This window comes from Chionomys nivalis, chromosome 26, assembly GCF_950005125.1.
Source record: "Chionomys nivalis chromosome 26, mChiNiv1.1, whole genome shotgun sequence".
Classification (NCBI taxonomy): Eukaryota; Metazoa; Chordata; class Mammalia; order Rodentia; family Cricetidae; genus Chionomys; species Chionomys nivalis.
In genome coordinates, this window is record NC_080111.1 from 10414598 (window position 1) to 10435598 (window position 21001).

Below are 21001 nucleotides of genomic sequence, written 5' to 3' on the forward strand. Positions count from 1 at the left end.
AGACAGATTTTGCATTCAATATATGCTGTTATCCATAAGTATCCCTTAGGATAATGGTCCAGGTTATACCCTAACAATTGAAATAGACACAGAAAACTTTCCAGTCTAAATATTTAGGCAAAAATATTCTCAGAATATTCTCTTAAGTATGCCAGTGACCTGTTACAGCAGGTCATTCTTCATTGACAGTGTTCTAAGGTGAAGATCACAAGGGAGAAGAAAGACTGGACTGGACAAGTAAAAGATAAAAAAGATAGGGTGGGGAGGTGTTGCAGAAGATACGTCCAAGCCTAGTAAGCTTCTGAAGAAAAATAGCATCTTAGCGGGGCAGTGGTGGTACATGCCTTTAATACCTGCACTCGGGGATTTTTGAGACAGGGTTTCTCAGTAGCTTAGGAGCCTGTCCTGGAACTCTTGTAGATCAGGCTGGCCTTGAACTCAAAGAAATTCATCTGCCTCTGCCTCAAGAGTGCTGGAATTAAAGGTGTGCACAACCACTGCCTTTAAATCAGCGATGGCTTCTTTGAAATGGCTTGGAGTCAAATATCTGGACAATCCTGGTGAACAATGTATACCCGGGCATTCTACTTTCTTCTAGTCTTAATTAGCATATGCTTAAAGTCTGGGTGTTTTTTTTTTTTTTTTTTTTTTGGGTTTTCGAGACAGGGTTTCTCTGTGGTTTTGGAGCCTATCCTGGAACTAGCTCTGTAGACCAGGCTGGTCTCGAACTCACAGAGATCCGCCTGCCTCTGCCTCCCAAGTGCTGGGATTAAAGGCGTGCGCCACCACCGCCCGGCAAGTCTGGGTGTTTTATACGCAGTTCTCCCTCTGCTATGTTCTACTTTGTGAGACTTAATTATGTTTTAAGCATTGGTCACTCTATTGTATCACCAATTCTACTCTTCTACATTATATTACAGTAGTGGAAAGCTACACAACACATGAGATGCCTTTGATAACCTCCACAAATTTAAATCTCAACTCAGATTATATTTAAAGCTTAAATGCAAAGTGCTCGATATCGAGAAGATACTGGAGAAACGAGGCTTCTCTGAGTTTGGCAACTTCTGTCCATGTATGCATGAACCCTGTTGAAGTTGACTAGGAAGGAGTTTGGGAGCTTCCTGCTCATAATCTAAAGAGATGAAGCCACAGAGCACGGTTATTCAGAGGCCTGCCCCTACGCCCATTAGTTAGCAGGGATCATGAGGGACTTCACATACAGGGAATGTGGCGGCAGGTTCCCACCCAGACCCATGGAGGTAACACCATAGTGTCTTCCGCACCTTGCCCTGTGTTCCTCCCCATCAGGAGACAGCGTTCCCTCACTCACCATGTTGTGCTTCTCCGTTTTGCCAAAGTTCTCAGCTCATCGGCTCTCTGCAAAAGCAACTGCACCCGAGAACAGGAATCCACCGGCGCCAGCTGCTCTTCAAAGTCAAGACTAAAGGTGGCTGCCCGGAAGAGACCTGCACTGCTTCTGACTGGCAGGTCACCTGGAGTGCATGATTGGCTAGTGAGTCCGGAGAGGCTAGAGCACCTCCCATAGGGGTATAGTGTGCTTAAAGAGACAGAATACTGCCGGGCGGTGGTGGTGCACGCCTTTAATCCCAGCACTTGGGAGGCAGAGGCAGGCGGATCTCTGTGAGTTCGAGACCGGCCTGGTCTACAAGAGCTAGTTCCAGGACAGGCTCCAAAACCACAGAGAAACCCTGTCTCAAAAAACCAAAAAAAAAAAAAAAGAGAGAGACAGAATACTGGTTCCTGGGGGCTGGACAGATGGCTCAGTGTTTTAGAGCATTGTCTGCTCTTCCACAGGTTCTGAGTTCAATTCCCAGCAACCACATGGTGACTCACAACCATCTTAATGAGGTCTGGTGCCCTCTTCTGGCCTGCAGACATACACACAGAGAGAATATTGTATACATAATAAATAAATAAATAAATAAACAAACATTTAAAAAAAAGAATACTGGTTCCTGGCCAATCCATTCACCCCAACAGAGAACTTCTCCAGATCTGAGACCACATGCATTTTAATAGCACTTGCCCCTGGCTACAAAAGTGATCAGTGTCATCTTCTTGCACCCCTAGGAACTTTCCCTTTTTCCTCCAGCACACTGTGTGACTTGTAAGGTGCACTGTGCTAGGTGGGTGGAGGAATTTCCTGTCCCACAGAGGTAAGGATGCCTGGAATACTAAGAACTAAAGAGAGTTTTAAAATTACAAAATGAAATATTTGTTCTGTGGCTTCATTCTGAGGACAGATGAACTGAAGGTACTTTTTACATGGTTTTCACAGGGATTTTACACAACAGAAAATAGAAAAGCAGGAACCAGGTCTCAACAAGATGATTGCTCTTTCCCCCATCGAAAAGCTGGATGATGACTCCATTGCTTTATGGGTTTTATTCCTCAAATTCGAAGCAAACTCCAGGCAAATGAATAATAATAAAAAGAGTAGTGTTCATGGAAATTTGAATACGTAGATAATAATGGAGCTAGAAAGAATGTCTTCATGAGCACTATGGTTAGCCAGCACATCTCCCTCCATGATCAGGTGAATAAAATAAACAAGTGCAGTATTTAAGATTCTCTACATCAACAGGACAGGTAGAATAAATCTCACGATTATGTAAAAAGTGAGCTTATTAGAATGTCTGACAAGCTGTGGTCCAGGTAACTTAAGGACAGCTGCCTACCAATGGCAATTGAAGAATCCAATAGCTTGCTTCTCAGCCTTTGTCTTAGATCACGTGAAGAATCCAGTAGCTGTTCTGCCCACAAGGCTCTGTGACTCATCTGGTTTTAAGTATTCACCAAAATTACAATGAAGTAGGCACTAATTCTACTAAAGGAATGAGCTTGGTAAGCAGAGCTAGAGCACAGAGGCAAAAAAGGACTTTTCACCAGGCGGTGGGGTGCACGCCTTTAATCCCAGCACTCGGGAGGCAGAGGCAGGCGAGGCCAGCCTACAAGAGCTAGTTCCAGAACAGGAACCAAAAGCTACGGAGAAACCCTGTTTCGAAAAAGTAAAATTAAAAAAAAGGACTTTTCGCCGGGCGGTGGTGGCGCACGCCTTTAATCCCAGCACTTGGGAGGCAGAGGCAGAGGCAGGCGGAACTCTGTGAGTTCGATACCAGCCTGGTCTACAAGAGCTAGTTCCAGGATAGGCTCCAAAACCACAGAGAAACCCTGTCTCGAAAAATCAAAAAAAAAAAAAAAAAAAAAAGGACTTTTCTTCTTCAAAATACTTTATAGCCAGGCGGTTGTGGCACATGACTTTAATCCCAGCACTCGAGAGGCAGAGGCAGGCAGATATATGTGAGTTCGAGGCCAGCCTGGTCTACAAGAGCTAGTTCCAGGACAGAACCCAAAAGCTACAGAGAAACCCTGTCTCAAAAAAACAAACAAAAAAAATAGAAAAAAAAAAGAAAGAAAGAAAAAATACTTTATATGCGATCTGCTACCAGAATGGGAAATGCTGATTAAAGTTGGGTCATAGTATTTCTTTGATTCAGTTTTTTTTTTCGTGATTTCAAGACAGGATTTTTCTGTGTATTTTTAGAACTCATTCTGTAGGCCAGACTGATCTCAAACCAGAAAATCCCACTAGCTCTGCTCATGAGTGATGGTGTTAAAACTGTGCACAGACACGGGCTGGAGAGATGGCTCCCTGGTTAAGTGTACACAGACACCAAGAAGGTTAAGGTGGGTCCGATCATCTCAAATTATACAGATTAATGGAGGATTTTCCCATTTCAAAACCTTAAAGTAAAATCTCCCCGGTATAATCAATTCTTTGTGTATAAGATGATCTCAGGGGTAGTCAGTTTTGACTACCAAAAATAGCCATTTCAACAGCCAAGACAGAAGAAATGAGAAAAAAATTCTTGCCTGCAGTGGGCACAAAGAGCATGGGAGTTGTTTTCAAAACAGGGTTTTCCCCAACAAATGAAGCATGGGGATTTTATGTAGGTAGTCTGAACATGGTCATGCAATGTTCTCCCTTTCCTGAAGCATGCTCGGTTAACAAATCCACTTCTAACCATAATCACAATGTAAAAGCAGAGACATTTAGGGACATTATCCAACTTAACCAAAAGGCAGAGAGAGAACATCCAAATAACAAAATCATAAATGAAAAGGAGGGCATAGCAACAGACACTGAGGAAATCCAAAGAATCATTTCATCATACCTCAAATCCTGTATTCCACAAAATTGGAAAATGTAAGGTAAATGGACAATTTTCTAAATAGGTACCACATACCAAAATTAAATCAAGACCTGGTGAACAATTCAAATACACCTGTAACCTTCAAGTAAATAGAAACAGACATCAAAAGCCTCCCTTCACCTAAAAAAAAAAAAAAAGCCAAGGACTGGATGGTTTCAGTGAAGAATTCTACAGAACTTCAAAGAAGAGGTAACAACAATACTCCTCAAATGGTTACACAAAATAAAAACAGAAGGAACATTTCCACACAAACATTTCCATTTTATGTTACAGTTACCCTGATACTAATTCCACACAAAAAATCAAAAAGGAGGATTACGCCGGGCGTTGGTGGCGCACACCTTTAATCCCGGCACTCAGGAGGCAGAGGCAGGCGAATCTCTGTGAGTTCAAGTCCAGTCTGGTCTACAAGAGCTAATTCCAGGACAGGCTCCAAAACCACAGAGAAACCCTGTCTCGAAAAACGAAAAGAAAAAAAAAAAAGGAGAATTACATGCTAATCACCCTCACGATCATTAATGCAAAAATACTCAATAAAATACTGACAAACTGAATCAAAGAACACACCAAAAAAATTATTCACCATGGTGAACCTAACTTCATCTCATGGATGCAGAATGGTTTAACATATGAAGCATATGGTCTGTCAATGTAATCCACCATATAAATAAATTGAAAGAAAAAATATAGTCATCTCAGTAGGTGCTGAAAAAGCATTTTACAAAATCCAGCACCTCTTCATGATAAAGATCTTGGAGAGATCAGGGATACAAGGAAGATATCTTCATATAATAAAAGAAATATACAGAAAGCATAGAGCAAATTAAATGGAGAAAAACTCAAAATGATCCCACTAAAATTAGGAACAATTCAAGGCTGTCCTTTCTCACCATTCCTAGTAAACAAAGTTCTTGAAATTCTAGCTAGAGAAAATAGAAAACAAAAGAAGATCATGGGGATCCAAACTGGAAAGGAAGAAGTTAAGCTTTTGCTATTCACAGATGATATGATAGTATACATAAGTGACCCCACAAACTCTATCAGGGAACTCCTACAGCCCATAAATACCTTCAGTAATTTGTCAGGATACAAGATCGGCTCAAAATTCAGTAGCCCTCTTATATACAAATAAAAAAGAAGCTAAGAAAGAAATCAGAGGAGCATCACCATTTACAATAGCCACAAATAGTTTAAAATATCTTCAGCTAACAGAAAACAAAGAAGTGAAAGACCTCTAATATCAAAATTTAAGACATAAAGAAAGAAATTGAAGAAATTACAAGAAAATGGAAAGATGCCGTTGGATAGGTAGAATCAACATAATAAAAATGGCAACCCTACCAAAAGCAATTAATATATTTAATTTCATCTCCATCAACATCCCAAAACTCTTTTTCCCACACCTTGAAAGCACACTGCTCAAATTCATAGCAGAAAACAAAACACACACAATAGCCAGTCTCGTGGACTGAATAACTACTGAATTCTTCACTTGATCTTAGACAAAATGTTGAGAAGTGATGTCCTGGATTTTCCCAATTACCATTGGTAGGCAGCCACTTTTAAGTTACCTGGACCACAGCTTGTGAGACATTCTAATAAGGCCACTTCTTACAATCATGGTGAGATTCATTCTACCTGTTCTGCTCATGTAGAGAATCTTGCATACTGCAGTAGTATATTTTATTTACTTGACCATGGAAAGATGTGCTGGCTAACAATAGTTCTCAAGAGACATTCTTCTTAGCTCCATTATTATCTATGTACTCAAATTTTAATAACACTACACTTTGTTATTATTATTCATTTGCCTGGAATTTGCTTTCAATTTTAGGAATAAAACCCATAAAGCAATGGAGCCATCATCCAGCCATTAGTTGGGCAAAACTAATCATATTGTTTAAGATTTGGTTCCTCCTTTTCTCTTTTCTGTTGTGTGAAATCCCTGTGAAAACCATGTAAAAAGTACCTTCGGTTCACGTGACCTCAGCAGGAAGCCAGAGAACAATCATCTTTTGTGACCTTAAAGTTATCTTTAGCTGTTAATATTCTGTGCACCCGTCCCCCTGTAGGACAAGAAATCACTGCATCCACGTAGCACAGCACAGTGCACAGTACAAGCTCGTTAGCCACATTGTGTCCTGGAGGAAAAGGGGAAAGTTCCTATGGAGTGCAAGATTAGGACCTTGTCTCCTTTTGGAGCAAGGGGCAAGTGCTATTGAAATGCAAAGCTTGGCCAATCTAGAAAAGATCTTTGACTCAGGTAGCTGGAATGGCCAGGAACCAGTGTGCTGTGTCTTTAAGCACACTGTAGCCCTGTGGACAGTGTTCTTGCTACTCAGACGGCACCAGCCAATCAGGCTTTCCAAGTGACCTGCCAGTCAGAAACAGTGCAGGGCTCTTCCGGGCACCGCCTGCAGACTTGGCTTTGTGGAGGAGCTTGTGCCAGTTGTTTCCTGTCCGGTGGTGAAGTTGCTGCTGCAGGGAGATGATGAACTGAGAGCTTTGGCGATCTGGGGAACCACAACATGGTGAGCGAGGGAATGCTTTCTCCAGATGGGGAGGAGCAGAGGGTGAGGTGCAGCAGACAGCATGGTGCATCTTCGCGGGATCTGTGTGGGAACCTGCCGCCATATTCCCTGCCTCGTGAAGTCCCATGTGGTCCTAGGACTATGCCTAAGGTGTTTTTAAAATGCAGATGTAATTGTATAGTTTGTGTGTGATTATTTGGTTCTAGGCAGCCAGAAGATGAAAGTGTAGTCCCCATTTACATTATGACACCAAATGTTTGGCAACTAAATCCACATAAACCCTAAGAGAGTTTAAAACAAGGGGTTGTAAAAGCCCAAAAATGGAAGTCAAATGCAGCTTTCAAATACAAAAACACTCCTCATCAGAAAAGGATTACAGAGACACAGTAAAAACATCAAGATTAAAAGGCCTCTGAGTGGGTGATAGTTTATTTGATAAATGTCCATGGGCTTAAGACAGAGAGGATAAATATAGACAGAGTCATGGATTAAAAATAGGGGGTTTTTTTGGTTTTTTCGAGACAGGGTTTCTCTGTGGTTTTGGAGCCTGTCCTGGAACCAACTCTTGTAGACCAGGCTGGTCTCGAACTCACAGAGATCCGCCTGCCTCTGCCTCCCGAGTGCTGGGATTAAAGGAGTGCGCCACCACCACCCGGCTGAAAAATAGTTTTTTAAGGAATTTACACTAAGGTTCTTAAAGAAAAAAATAAGTAAAACAATTAATGGACCTTGAAAAGATAGAAAATACACACAGAGTCTAGGTTACACATTGCGCTTTCTTTGAATTTTTGGACTGCAGAGAGAGACATTGATTTGGGGGCTGCTACGGTAACCCCATACATAGTTTAAAGGTATCTTACTTCAAAATTTGTTATTTTGGAGAAGACATTCTGCTTTTGCTGCCACAAACCTTCCAGGCTAATGTTACGCCCTGGGATTTTTGATTGAGTTGAAAACGATTATATCGTTAACGTTTTCCTTAGTTAAGCTCTGTGTAAATTATATATAAAAGTTTAGACTCACAAAGATAGGATAGACTTTACCTTAATTTGCCAGTTTTTCCTTTTCATTTATCTAGTATTTTATCTCCAGAATATCTTCAGCTTGCATTATTTTATATGCTTCTATTTCAATTTTCAATTCTTGAACTGATATATTCATTTCTGTCAACTGTTTGCTTGTTTGACTTTCTTAAAGGGTTTATTATTATTCTCCAAGATTTCATTAATCTTTCCCCTGCTTTTTTAAGGAACTCATTCACTTCCTTCTTAAGGACGATAACATCTTCATAGTTGATCTAACTTAATTGTACTTTGGCTGTGTTGGAATACTCAGGGTGTGCTGTAGTAGGAGAGTTTGAATATGGTAGTGACATATTGTTCTGTCTGTTGTTGATCATGTTATTGTGCTGTTGTCCAGGTATCTGGGTTTGAGGTGACTGCAGGTCTAGGTGCCAGTATCTCTGTTTGTCTTTCTTGGATGCACGTTTGGTTCCTTGGTTTCTATTTGCTCTTTGGTATTCTGATAGAAGTAGATTTTTTTCCTCATTTTGGGGTCTGGAAGTTTTTCAGTAGGTCTGACATTAGTACTGCCTAAGCATTTGGAGTCATTGATTTGTAGGTGCATGAACTTCTTCCTGCTTGTTATACTTACTTTACATTTTTAAAATTAATATAACTAATTTATATGTAGGCATGACTATGCACCACATGGGTATCTGGTCCTCAACATGATCAAAGGATCTCAGAATTTATGAACTTGGAATAATGGATATTTATGATTCCCAAATAAGTACTGGCAATTCTGCCACATTTATTCAAGACCATCAAAAGCTAGGTACTACTCAGTCATCTCTCTCCCAGCCTGGGTTAATTATTTATGCCCAAGATATATATTGCTAATGTTTTCATCTGTCCACTTGTAACTGTTTTAAACATAAAGCTCTGTTTGTAAAATGTTATTGGTATTACAGTTTAAATAGGGCACTACGGATGTTTGGAAGATAAAGAGAGAAGTGGAGTGAACACATACTTCTTTGTAGGAACTTCAGTAAAAACCTCTGAGTTCTTCTATTTTTCTTGCTTGATTCACCAATTTTTGTAATGGAGACAGTGCCTTTTGTTTGTTTATTGTTTGTTGTTTGTTTATTGTTTATTTGATTTTTGAGACAGGGTTTCTCTGTAGCTTTGGAGCCTGTCCTGGAACTAGCTCTCATAGAACAGGTTGGCCCCAAACTCACAGAGACCCTTCTGCCTCTTTCTCCTGATTGCTGGGATTAAAGGCATGAATCACCACTTCCTGGATGATAGGGTCTTACTATGTATTTCCATCTGTCCTGGACCTGATTGCATAGACATGTCTGGCATTTAACTCAGAGAAAAATATACCTGACTCTGCTTTTGAAGGTCTGAGCTTAAATGCATGAGTCAATACACCCAGATTGTCCAAATTATTTTTTGATTTATAGTTAGTTAATCTTCATAAAAATTTCTCATTTGTACTATGAAATGTTGATCTGTTTCCTTGTTTCTCTTCGCTAATAGATATTTCTCTTGTAAGGTGATAGCTTATTCAAAGAGTACAGAAATGACAGAGAAGACTCTCCTATTCAATTACCTTCTAAACTGACTGTCTATGTCTTGGAATATGATTAGGGAACAATAGAATTATATGACTATACTATCAAAGAAGTATACATTTACAATGTTGTCACTATCATGTCACTATCACATATGGCATATTTTAGAAGGCAGTGACCTATGATGATGTGCATATCAACTTCACTGAGGAAGAGTGGAATTTGCTGGATCCTTCCCAGAAGAATCTCTACAAAGATGTGATGCTGGAGACCTACAGGAACCTCACTACTATAGGTAAAAATGAATTTCCTTCATGTTTCAAAATAAAGGGACAACTTTTCCTTGTTTAATGATGTTCTTCAATAATTTGATTTAGAAAGGAGAAGAAGAATGAGGTGAATAAACCAGGCACGGTTCTAAGGTTTCCTTAAAATAGCTACTTAAATGTTGCACAGTATTCAATATTATAACATACATTTTCTGGTACTGCATTTTAGGATACTTTTGGGAAGAACATAATAGTAAAGAACATTGTCAACGTTCTAGAAGACATGAAAGGTAATTTTCTTGTGCATGCTGAAAACAATGAGCCTCTGATGAAATGATAATGTGTCCTAGAAGATTTATTAACTTCTGAAAAATCCATGTAGAATTTCATGTAGGTGAATTGCATTTTCTCTTTTTTTCTTTCTTTCTTTCTTTTTTTTTTTTTTTTTGGTTTTTCAAGACAGGGTTTCTCTGTGGCTTTGGAGCCTGTCCTGGAACTAGCTCTGTAGACCAGGCTGGTCTCTCAGAAAGATCCTCTTGCCTCTGTCTCCTGAGTGCCTGATTAAAGGTGTGCGCCACCATCGTCCTGTTGGTGAATTGCATTTTCAAGGCATTCTTTTAATTAAAATGACAAGTGAGAAATTGCTAAACAGATATCACCATTTGAATCTTAGCACCATGAGAGCAATGTTGTAGATCTGCCAATCCATTTATTTCTTTTGCTCATAATACAAAATGTGTACATATTGAAGTGATGATAAGTATATCTGCAAGACTTTCTATAAACCGAGAGCACATAGTAAATCTTGTATTACTCATATACTTCTTATTACTATATTAAGATTGGTGAGAGAAGCAGTTAGAGTTCAGTGGCAGTTGTTGTGAAGAAACTTTAATACATCTACCACACATCTATAAGGAAGAGAAAGTCACACTGTGATAATTCAGAGTGGATATTTTTTGTTTGTGATTCTTCCTTTACTGTGTATACCACATATTACTCACAATACAAGCCTATGAGCATAGGAATATGGGAAAACGCAGCATAGCTCTCTCTAAAAACAATTAGAAGATAAGCATTAGTCCCCATGTTGAGTACCCTTGCTGAAATTGATTCAACTATATAAATAATTGGTTTTCACATATCACTGTTAATACATAAAGAAACTCAGAGTGCAGAGAAGCCACATGAGTTCTAGAATTGTGCAAATACTTCTGATTGTCCTAGTTCAGTTAGCAAATGTAGTGTGATTCATAGTATAGGACAGTTTATGAATGTAATAAAGTTGTTCTGAGGTTATCCAGTTCTCTTCAAATATGAGAAATATGTCAAATAGAAAAATGTTTCTGAGCCAGGCGGTGGTGGCGCACGCCTTTAATCCCAGCACTTGGGAGGCAGAGGCAGGTGAATCTCTGTGAGTTCGAGACCAGCCTGGTCTACAAGAGCTAGTTCCAGGACAGGCTCCAAAGCCACAGAGAAACCCTGTCTCGAAAAACCAAAAAAAAAAAAAAAGAAAAGAAAAATGTTTCTGTAAAGGTGAAAAGGTAAACCACGTAATAAAGGAATTTACCATGACAGGTGTCTTCAAAAATGCAAAACAAGCCTTAATTAAAGAAGAAAGCCTGAGTTTAAACACAGTTATAAAACCTTAATATCTGATTTCTATTTACAATTGGACTAAATTATAAAAGTAATACATAGAGAAATGTAGGTTCAAGAGCGTATTGAATGTGGTAAAGCTTTTATATGTTCCAATTATGCTTGCAGGACTGAAAGAAATGATTATGGAAAGAAACTTTCAGTGATTCCTCAATGTGTTAAAGCCTTGGAATATGACAATCAGCTTCAGAGGAATAAAGGAACTCATGATAGTAAGAAACCTTATGAATCTAATCAGTGTCATAAAGCCTTTGCTCATCACAATTCTCTTCAAATTCACAAAAGGACACAGACTGAAGAGAAACCCTGTGAATGTAATCAGTGTGGTAAAGCCTTTACTCAAAACAGTGTTCTTCAAACTCATAAAGGAACACAAACTGGAGAAAAAACCTATGAATGTAAGCAGTGTGGTAAGGCCTTTGCTGGACCCAGTGCTCTTCAAATACATGAAAGAACATATACTAGGGAGAAACCCTATGAATGTCATCAGTGTGGTAAGGCCTTTGCACGTCAAGGCAATCTTCAAACGCATAAAAGAACACACAGTGGAGAGAAGCCCTATGAATGTAATCAGTGTGGTAAGGCCTTTGCTCGCCACAGTACTCTTCTAATACATGAAAGAACACATACGGGAGAGAAACCCTATGAATGTCATCAGTGTGGTAAGGCCTTTGCATGTCAAGGCAATCTTCAAACGCATAAAAGAACACACAGTGGAGAGAAGCCCTATGAATGTAATCAGTGTGGTAAGGCCTTTGCTCGCCACAGTACTCTTCTAATACATGAAAGAACACATACTGGAGAGAAACCCTATGAATGTAGTCAGTGTGGTAAGGCCTTTGCTGAAAACAGTACTCTTCAAAAGCATAAAAGCACACATACTGGAGAGAAACCCTATGCATGTAGTCAGTGTGGTAAGGCCTTTGCTCACCACAGTGCTCTTCTAATACATAAAAGAACACATACTGGAGAGAAACCCTATGAATGTAATCAGTGTGGTAAGGCCTTTGCTCAACACAGTGCTCTTCTAATACATGAAAGAACACATACTGGAGAGAAACCCTATGAATGTCATCAGTGTGGTAAGGCCTTTGCATGTCAAGGCAGTCTTCAAACGCATAAAAGAACACACAGTGGAGAGAAGCCCTATGAATGTAATCAGTGTGGTAAGGCCTTTACTCAACACAATGCTCTTCAAAGGCATCAAAGAACACACGCGGGTGTGAAACAGTATGCGTGAAATGAGTTTGGAAAAGTCTTTTCATGTCTTACTCATCTTCAAATGCAGAAAAGAACACAGATTGGAGAGAAACTTGTAATGGAATTTGTTTGGCAAATCCTTTGTCACAATAATCTCCAAATACATGAAACAAACCATCCTGGAGAGAAACTGTAAATTTAAGAAGTGTACTCTTCAAAAACATGAGAATAATCATACTGTAGTGAAAAAATAAACTTAGTGTAGTAAATGTTTTACACTTTTTACAGGAGTAAAACTTTTTGCGTCTAATCAATCTGATAGTTTTTAGGTACCTGAAGCCATCACATTTACAGTCTATTAACCAACAGTGTTCATTCTGTAGAAAAAAATGATACTGTCAACAATCTGTTCAAGCATTAGGATACCAGCTTTTATTTTATTTGAACCAGGAAACTGATGGACAAAACCTAATTTGTGATTTTATGAAATCTTTGGGAAGGAGATAGAACCATGATAAGAATCGCGACCTGGTACTGAATTGAGATACAAAGGAAAACACTTTGCCCCTAAATCCAGAACTAGTGAAAGATACAACATCACCCTGAAAACACAGTCAAACATCAAAACAGACAGTGAAAGAAATCTGCTTTGGCTTTCCAACCAGAGCCAAAGAAATGCAATCTACCCTTGTCCCTCTGAGCTCAAAACCAACCAATTCCAGAGCACATAATCCAGCCCATCTCTGAGCTTGTTCAACCCAGGCATTTAAATCTGACCAATTCCTGCCTCTAAATCTCCTTAGAAGCGCTCTGGCTCCAAGAAGCCCTATATGAGTCATCTGCTCCTTCAGTAGACAGCTGCCCCTTTCCAGCCTTGTAGAAGAAGTCACACTCTGGATTCTTCCCTTCCAAATAAATCTCTTGACTGAGATTCATATGAACACCTTCTTTCACTGGAATGGATCAGGAAATCCCTAGTGGAGTTGAACTGAGATCCAGTTGACACCACTGTTTGGAAACTCACTTAGCCCAGAAGAGCACAGAAGCAATGGACACCTCTTATGGGAGACTCCCTTAGGAAAGTGGAGCAGATCAGAAACTGACATTTCTGCTGGGAAGCTTTCATGGAAGAATGAAGCAGAGCCCAGGTGTAATGACTGTCTCTCAGAGAGGAACAGAATTGCTACATCCAGTGGGGCAAACTTCTTTTCACAGATGTTGGTATTGCCTAATTTTTGGTAGTCAGCGTGTTCTTCCTTCCAGAGTTTTAAGACTTGCAAGATGAATCTGAACAATAATGTAACCCTTAGATTTTATACTTCTCTTCAACTGCATGGAATATGTAATTCAGGTGCAAATATTTATGGATGTGTACTGCCTCCTTTTTACTTGTGATATGATGTTTATTTCACAATATAAAAGCATCTTATTCAGGCCAGAGTTCTAGAGGATAATAGGATCACCATGAAAGAGCCATGACAAAAAGTGTCAGACATGGCATTAAAACTGGAACTTAAAAATTCACAGCTGTAATCTTCCACATGAAGCAGAGTGTTGGAACTGGAACTGGTGTATGGATGTAAATTCTCATAGCCTAAATCTTCCCAAATAATACTATCAACTTACAAGGATTAATTTATCTTACTTTAAGTTCATATTTGCTTTCTCTTTACATGAACCAATTCTTTATTAAAAAAAAAGACTGTAAGTGAGATGTAAGATGCCTGGTCTCCTATTTTACATTAATAAATGCTTACAGGAGAAAAATTTTCATGAGTGAAAAAATGATTAAAAATTTGCTTTTAGGGGGCTGGAGAGATGACTCAGTGGTTAAGAGCATTGCCTGCTCTTCCAAAGGTCCTGAGTTCAATTCCCAGGAACCCCATGGTGGCTCACAACCATCTGTAAAGAGGTCTGGTGCCCTCTTCTGGCCTGCAGGCATACAGACAGAGTATTGTATACACAATAAATATTTTTAAAAGTTTTTTTAAAAATTTGCTTTTATTGTAATAGTGTATGTGTGTGTGGTGGGGGGAATGTAAATGTGTATTCTGTATCCTGGAAAAGTTAAACACCTTAGATCTTTTTTTTTAAATTTATTTATTATGTATACAATATTCTGTCTGCTTATATGCCTGCAGGCCAGAAGAGGGCACCAGACCCCATTACAGATGGTTGTGAGCCACCATGTGGTTGCTGGGAATTGAACGCAGGACCTTTTGGAAGAGCAGGCAATGCTCTTAACCGCTGAGCCATCTCTCCAGCCACATTAGATCTTCTTGTTGCAGAAATTACAGATAGCTGTTAAAATTCTGACCTGAGTCCTTGGAATGAAGATTTAGTCATCTAGCCACGACTGTAGTGCTATAAATATTTTACTGTCTATTTATATCTCATTAAATTTTGGAAATAGGAACAAACTCATAAAGCAGAAAGCCCTATTCATGAAAACAATTTTAATGGCTTTAGCCATCAAAGTTGTCTTCATCTTGAAGAAAAATTATTTTCAGTCACAGTCTTGGAGGAAGTAAATTATGTATCATGTTCACTCAAGATTGATGCTGGAAATCTTTGCATTTTGGTTTCTATTTTGAGACATTTGAGTTAGGTACTAAAGTTTTTCTATATTGTGGCAACTCCATTTACTAAAATTTATTTTGTAGTCATTTTATTCCTTCTATGGTTTTGTTCAACTTCTATTGTGCCTTTACCTATTAATAGGTATTTTTTGTTTTGGTTTTTCGAGACAGGGTTTCTCCGTGGTTTTGGAGCCTGTCCTGGAACTACTCTGTAGACCAGGCTAGTCTCGAACTCACAGAGATCTGCCTGCCTCTGCCTCCCAAGTGCTGGGATTAAAGGCGTGCGCCACCACCGCCCGGCAATAGGTATTTTTCTGATATAATATATAGAATGGCCTTCCCATCATTGAAGTGTCCCCTTGGTTATTAAAATATTAGAACAGGGCTGATCATACTTTTCAAGTAAGGGTGTCAGTGAAAGGGTGGTCAGTTGTTGTTCGTGGTTTTGATTTTCATCTTTTCACAAAATCCCTTTTTATTGTTTTGTTGTTATTCATCCTGGCTTGGATGTCAGTAATTATTCAGAGATACATTTGAACTCATGATGCTCATATGTCTGCCACCTAAGCACAAGTTCAAGGGTAGATGGTGAACTCCCAATGTTTTCTGTTTTCTCTATATTTAACAATGTTAATGTTAAAATGACTGAAAAATGTAATTATAAGAAACATTTAATACCTCATGTGTGTATTCAAAAAAATTTATGTGATATTAATACAATAAAATAAGATATTCAGCAATCAGTTGTGTATCTCATACCATAACTAGATGTTCTACCGTGATTAAGGTTAGGTTTCTTACCTAGTATACAACAGTTTCTTCCCACAGAACTGTATCAGTGATGATCAAATTTGATTTGAAGAAATAGTACATCAGTAAATTTTTGTCTTTTTTCAGATTGTAAATGTAAATTCATTCACAGGTATAACGATCCAGGACATCTTGAATAATAATAAATCTTTGCATAGAAAAATATTTACAGCGTCATACATATCTAATTTGTTCATTCGGAGGGCTAAATATTTAGTTATAACACTTTCTTAAAACATAAGAATTGAATTCTTCAGAGAATTTTTCAGAGAATTGCCTCATTTAGTAATGTTCATTGCTGCTAATTCTGAGAACCTGAGTTCTATCTCTGGGTTACCAATAAGACTTCTACAGTTGTTTCTCATATTTTCACTTGGGTGGTTCCATGTGCACACTTCTATATGAGCTCATTGGTGAATAATTTTTAAATACAAAGAAGTGCCATTGAGGTCACTTGCAGCCAAATGGTTCCCTAGGTATCATCACTAGAACTCACAAAGAGGAAGTAGATCATAGACCTCTGTTAGCTTTCCTGTCAGTGCTACATACACATCATAGCACAGGTGTATTCACACATACACACCTCAAACATTTTTAAATAGATGCAAGTAACAATGCAAAGAAAAAGGGCTGGAGAGATGGCTTAGAGGGTAAGAGCACTGGCTGCTCATCTGGAGGTCCCAGTTCAATTCCCAGCAACCACATGGTGGCTCACAACCATCTGTAATGAGACCTGATGCCTTCCTTGCCAGCATTGTATGCTTAATAAATAAGTAAATACATCTTTCTAGGCGGACAGTGGTGGCGCACGCCTTTAATCCCAACACTCGGGAGGCAGAGGCAGGCAGATCTCTGTGAGTTTGAGACCAGCCTGGTCTACAAGAGCTAGTTCCAGGACAGGCTCCAAAACCATGGAGAAACCCTGTCTCGAAAACCAAAAAAAAAAAAAAAAAAAGAAAGAAAAGAACCCATTATTGAGAAAATATGAAATGATTTGGCTGTTCAAATTATAGAATTTCAAGAACTAAGGACAGGTTCCAAAGCCACAGAGAAACGCTGTCTCGAAAAACCAAAAAAAAAAAAATTTCAATAAATATTGCTACTCATGAAAACAATGATGCTCCCTCTAAATCTCATTTTATTTCTTTCTCTAATTCAATGATAAGTCCTTTAAAAACACCTATCAGCTGGACTTAGAGGTGCACGGCTATATCATAACACACAGGATTATGCGTGGGGCCTATCTCAGTAAGTTTGAGGTCAACTTGTTCCCCATCATGAATTCCTGAAATCCCTGGCTATGTGGACTTTTCCTAATAAAATCCCCATTGGGACATGGGGATACTGTGATTGGTGGAGGACAGTGTCCATAGCCTTCTCTGAAGCTGCACAACTTCAAGGGCATGGCACCAGGAAGTGTTGGCTTAGGTAACCACTCTTCCAAGTTTCCTATTCTTACTAATGTTTTCTGTCAAAGGCAGTCTAAACATAAATGTCAAACTCATGTTGCACAATAAAGATAAGAATTCTACTGCAAATGGATGATTTAGCCACATGTGTGGATGATCTCTCTATTTGTGTATTCAAAATAGCCTGGTCAGTCTTGAAACTATAACACACAGCCAACAGAAATAGTCCCGGCAGATTTTACTCACTTTTTAAAACCTACTATTCGTTCACACTTAACAAGGAATAAATTGAAAGAAGAATTTGGAAAGGCATGTAGATAGGACAAGAAAGGGGTAAAGTAATGGAGTATATTTTACTTAAAATGTATAAGAATAATTTTTCAATAAAAATGTGGCTTGAGATAGCTTAGCAATTATGAGCAATGGGTGTTTTTTGAAGGAGACAGAGGTTTTAATTGTATAACTTTAGCTACTTTGTCAAAAATCCGGTGTCCATTCTCTTTGGATGGATGCCTTGCTCAGCCTTGATATAGTAGGGAGGGCCTTGGACCTTCTACAAAGCAATGTGCCCACTCTCTCTGTGGAATGAATATGGGATTGGGTGGGAGGCTAACTGGAGAAAATGAGAGTGGAAATTTGGATTGATATGTATAATGAATAAAGATAGTTTGTTTTCTTTTTAAAAAATAAAAATAGGGCTGGAGAGATGGCTCAGTGGTTAAGAGCACTGGCTGTTCTTCCAGAGGTCCTGAGTTCAACTCCCAGCAACCACATGGTGGTTCACAACCATCTGTAATGAGGTCTGGTGCCCTCTTCTGGCCTGCAGATGCACATGCAGACAGAACACTGTATATATAATAAATGAATAAATAAATTCTTGAAAAAAAATAAAAATAAAGAAATCATTATTCAAATAAAAAAGATGATTGTTTGGAGTATGATTCTAATTAGTAGTAGTAATAAAATCCCAGAGTCAGATTTTGGGGTAAACATGACAGAACAGATAAGCAACACAGCAGCCACATTCACTTCTTAGCTCCCCAAGTCCAAACCCAATGGGAGAATTAGATTCTTTTTTCATCTCCCAATTGCTGGGATTAAAGTCATGATCCACTTCCTGCCAGATCCTATGGTCCACTAGTGGTTGTTAGCTCTGCCCTCTAATATCCAGGCAAGATTTATTTGCCTGAACAAGAACAAAATATATTAAAAGTTGGTAAGCATAGTGAGTGAACATTTGTAGCCACAGACTAGGGACTCAAGAACTGGAAAAAAAAGAACTTATTTTGGAACCAAAATAGGACTGTGAAGACCATGTTAGAGATATAGCCCTTTGTGTTCATGGATTTCATGTACATGAACATGATGATGCTATAGAAAAATAGGACCACAGAATGGTGCTCCAAGCAGGTGGGAAAGCATTTGCAGGGCCTGCGGGCCGAGGGCACCTTTAGCAAGGTGACCAGGATTGGCATGTTGGAAAGCCAAATGAGAAACTTGAGTAGATGCAGCAGAAGGATGGCATCCACAAGGACAAAGTCATTGCTGACTGATGTGCGACCACAGGCCAACTTCTGCCCATGAACACAATAAAGGGGGCATTCTTGCGGAATTCAAGGATGACCTGTGTCACTGTCTCTCTGTCTGTGTGTGTCTGTGTATTTTAACCTCCAGCCCCTTTGCCCGAATCTAGCGAACTGGGTGCCAGTGCACAGCGCAGACATGGGGGCGCGGTGCATGGCATTTGGAGGTCTCCACTGAGATATTGGCACTACATAATGCAGAAGTATGCCTGGATACACAGTAGAGTGGAAGGACAGTGGATGCAGGGTATTGAGAACAGAAAAATTGTTAAGGTTTTTTCCCACATGGATACAGGTTCTGTGACTTGGGGACAGTCTCCTAATTTTCTGTAAGTTACAGTGCATCCATGTGAATAGTGAGGATTATATCCCTAAGAGGGTACTTATGGAAGTATGAATAGGCAGAATCACAGAGATCCAAAGGTGAATGAGAAATAAAGGTCTTTACTTTAGGACTTCTTGAAACCTCTAAATGGCTAATGTTTATTGGTGGCTCTCAAAAAGCAATGTAGATTATGCACTTCCAAACTTATCTGAACTTACATCCACTTCACCTCTGGTCCTATCCCCAGAAGAGCCCTGCAAACAGCATCTGAGAGTTGATAGCCTGGATCAGAGGTCCTAAAACTTACACACATACTAGAATTACTTGGAAGACTGTCAAAACACAGTGTTTCCCTTCCAGAGTTTCTGGCTTAGGGCAGGTGTGTGCTGTTGCTGCTCTGATGGCACAGGGTGAATGGCTCTAAAGGTCCTGCTGACTTTGCTGCAGCCTCTAAGCCATGGCTTGCACTGTTCTCATTATCTGGAATAGTAGCTGATCTGTCTCTTGGTTCTGGCCACACTGCATGCTTTGCATCTCAGGAAGGGGGCAGCTACTGATCTGTAAACCTGTGAGGAGGCAAACCCCAGAGAGATAATCTTTTAGGTGCTTTGTATGGGCTACAGCATTAGAAGATGTCTCCTTTGTGTTTACATCTCTACTTCAGAATCAGAAATGGTTTTAGATTTAGACTATAACTATCCTTCTCTAAATCCAAGCATGATGTTAAAAGAAAAATTTAGAATTTCTGTCTCGTGTCAACAGCTTTCTGGTTTGGGATAGAAAGAAGATAGATTTTAAAGGAATATTTTACTTTGCTTCATGCCCATTTTCTCTATATCTTATCTTTCAATGAAAATATGTCTACATGAAAAATGTTTACATTTTCAACAAAGAACAGCTTCCAAGAAGAAGACATTGGGGCCCCACAATGTCTCTACCTGGTTAATATGATGGCATGATGCTGATAGCACTATGAGACCGATTTATGGGTACAAGCTGCAGATATGGTGCACCTTCTTACAACGTTCTGGCCACAGTTCCAAATAAGAACTTCAGCTGGGCGGGGGTGGCGCACACCTTTAATCCCAGGATTTGGGAGGCAGAGGCAGGTGGATCTCTGTGAGTTGGAGACCAGCCTGGTCTACAAGAGCTAGTTCCAGGACAGACTCCGAAACCACAGAGAAACCCTGTCTCGAAAAAAAAAAAAAAAGAACTTCAGAACAACCCTATCGAATACTCAGAAACCATTTGCAATTATCCAAAACAGCAATCTTGAAATTTAACCATCATTTTACTTTTATATAATTCTGTAGAAAGAACATCACCCCCATGACATCTGGAAGCAATTCTAGAAGATGCCATTCTCTCTCCCAACAAAGTTTGTCTTCATGGTCAGGGACAACATTTAAGAGTTGATTATTACTCATATAGGGTTGGGGGTTGGGTAAAATTATGTATACCCAGAGATCTCAAAAAAGAGGAAAAATTGAATGGGATAATAGGTAGATTACTTATTCACACTAATAATAATAGTGAGTAAAAGAATAATTGTGAGCTATTATTTATGAATAATTTACATTGGTATAGATTTTGTATATTGATACAAATTCAAATTAAACATATTATATAGAATATGTGTCTATTTTTGTTTAGAATATTTGTAACACCTATGCAAAGTTATTTTGTCAGATTGTATATATGCATGATTATACCTCTGTTTAAAACATTTTTATTGACACAATTTTATGGTATATTTATCATATTGCATTATATAACTCAACCTCTGATCAAGATACTTATACAATGTTTACATTTCGAGG

General features: G+C 39.0%; 1 protein-coding gene across 1 annotated transcript; it reads left to right on the top strand.

The window, feature by feature from the left end:
* Positions 1 to 6910: 6910 nt before the first annotated feature.
* Positions 6911 to 12428, top strand: LOC130866740 (zinc finger protein 431-like; the record flags this gene model as incomplete). Its single annotated transcript, XM_057758308.1, has 4 exons — positions 6911 to 6919; positions 9516 to 9642; positions 9846 to 9906; positions 11561 to 12428. Coding segments are annotated over exons 1-4 (1065 nt in total), but the record flags the coding sequence as incomplete, so codon positions are not given.
* Between the last annotated feature and the right edge of the window lie 8573 nt (positions 12429 to 21001).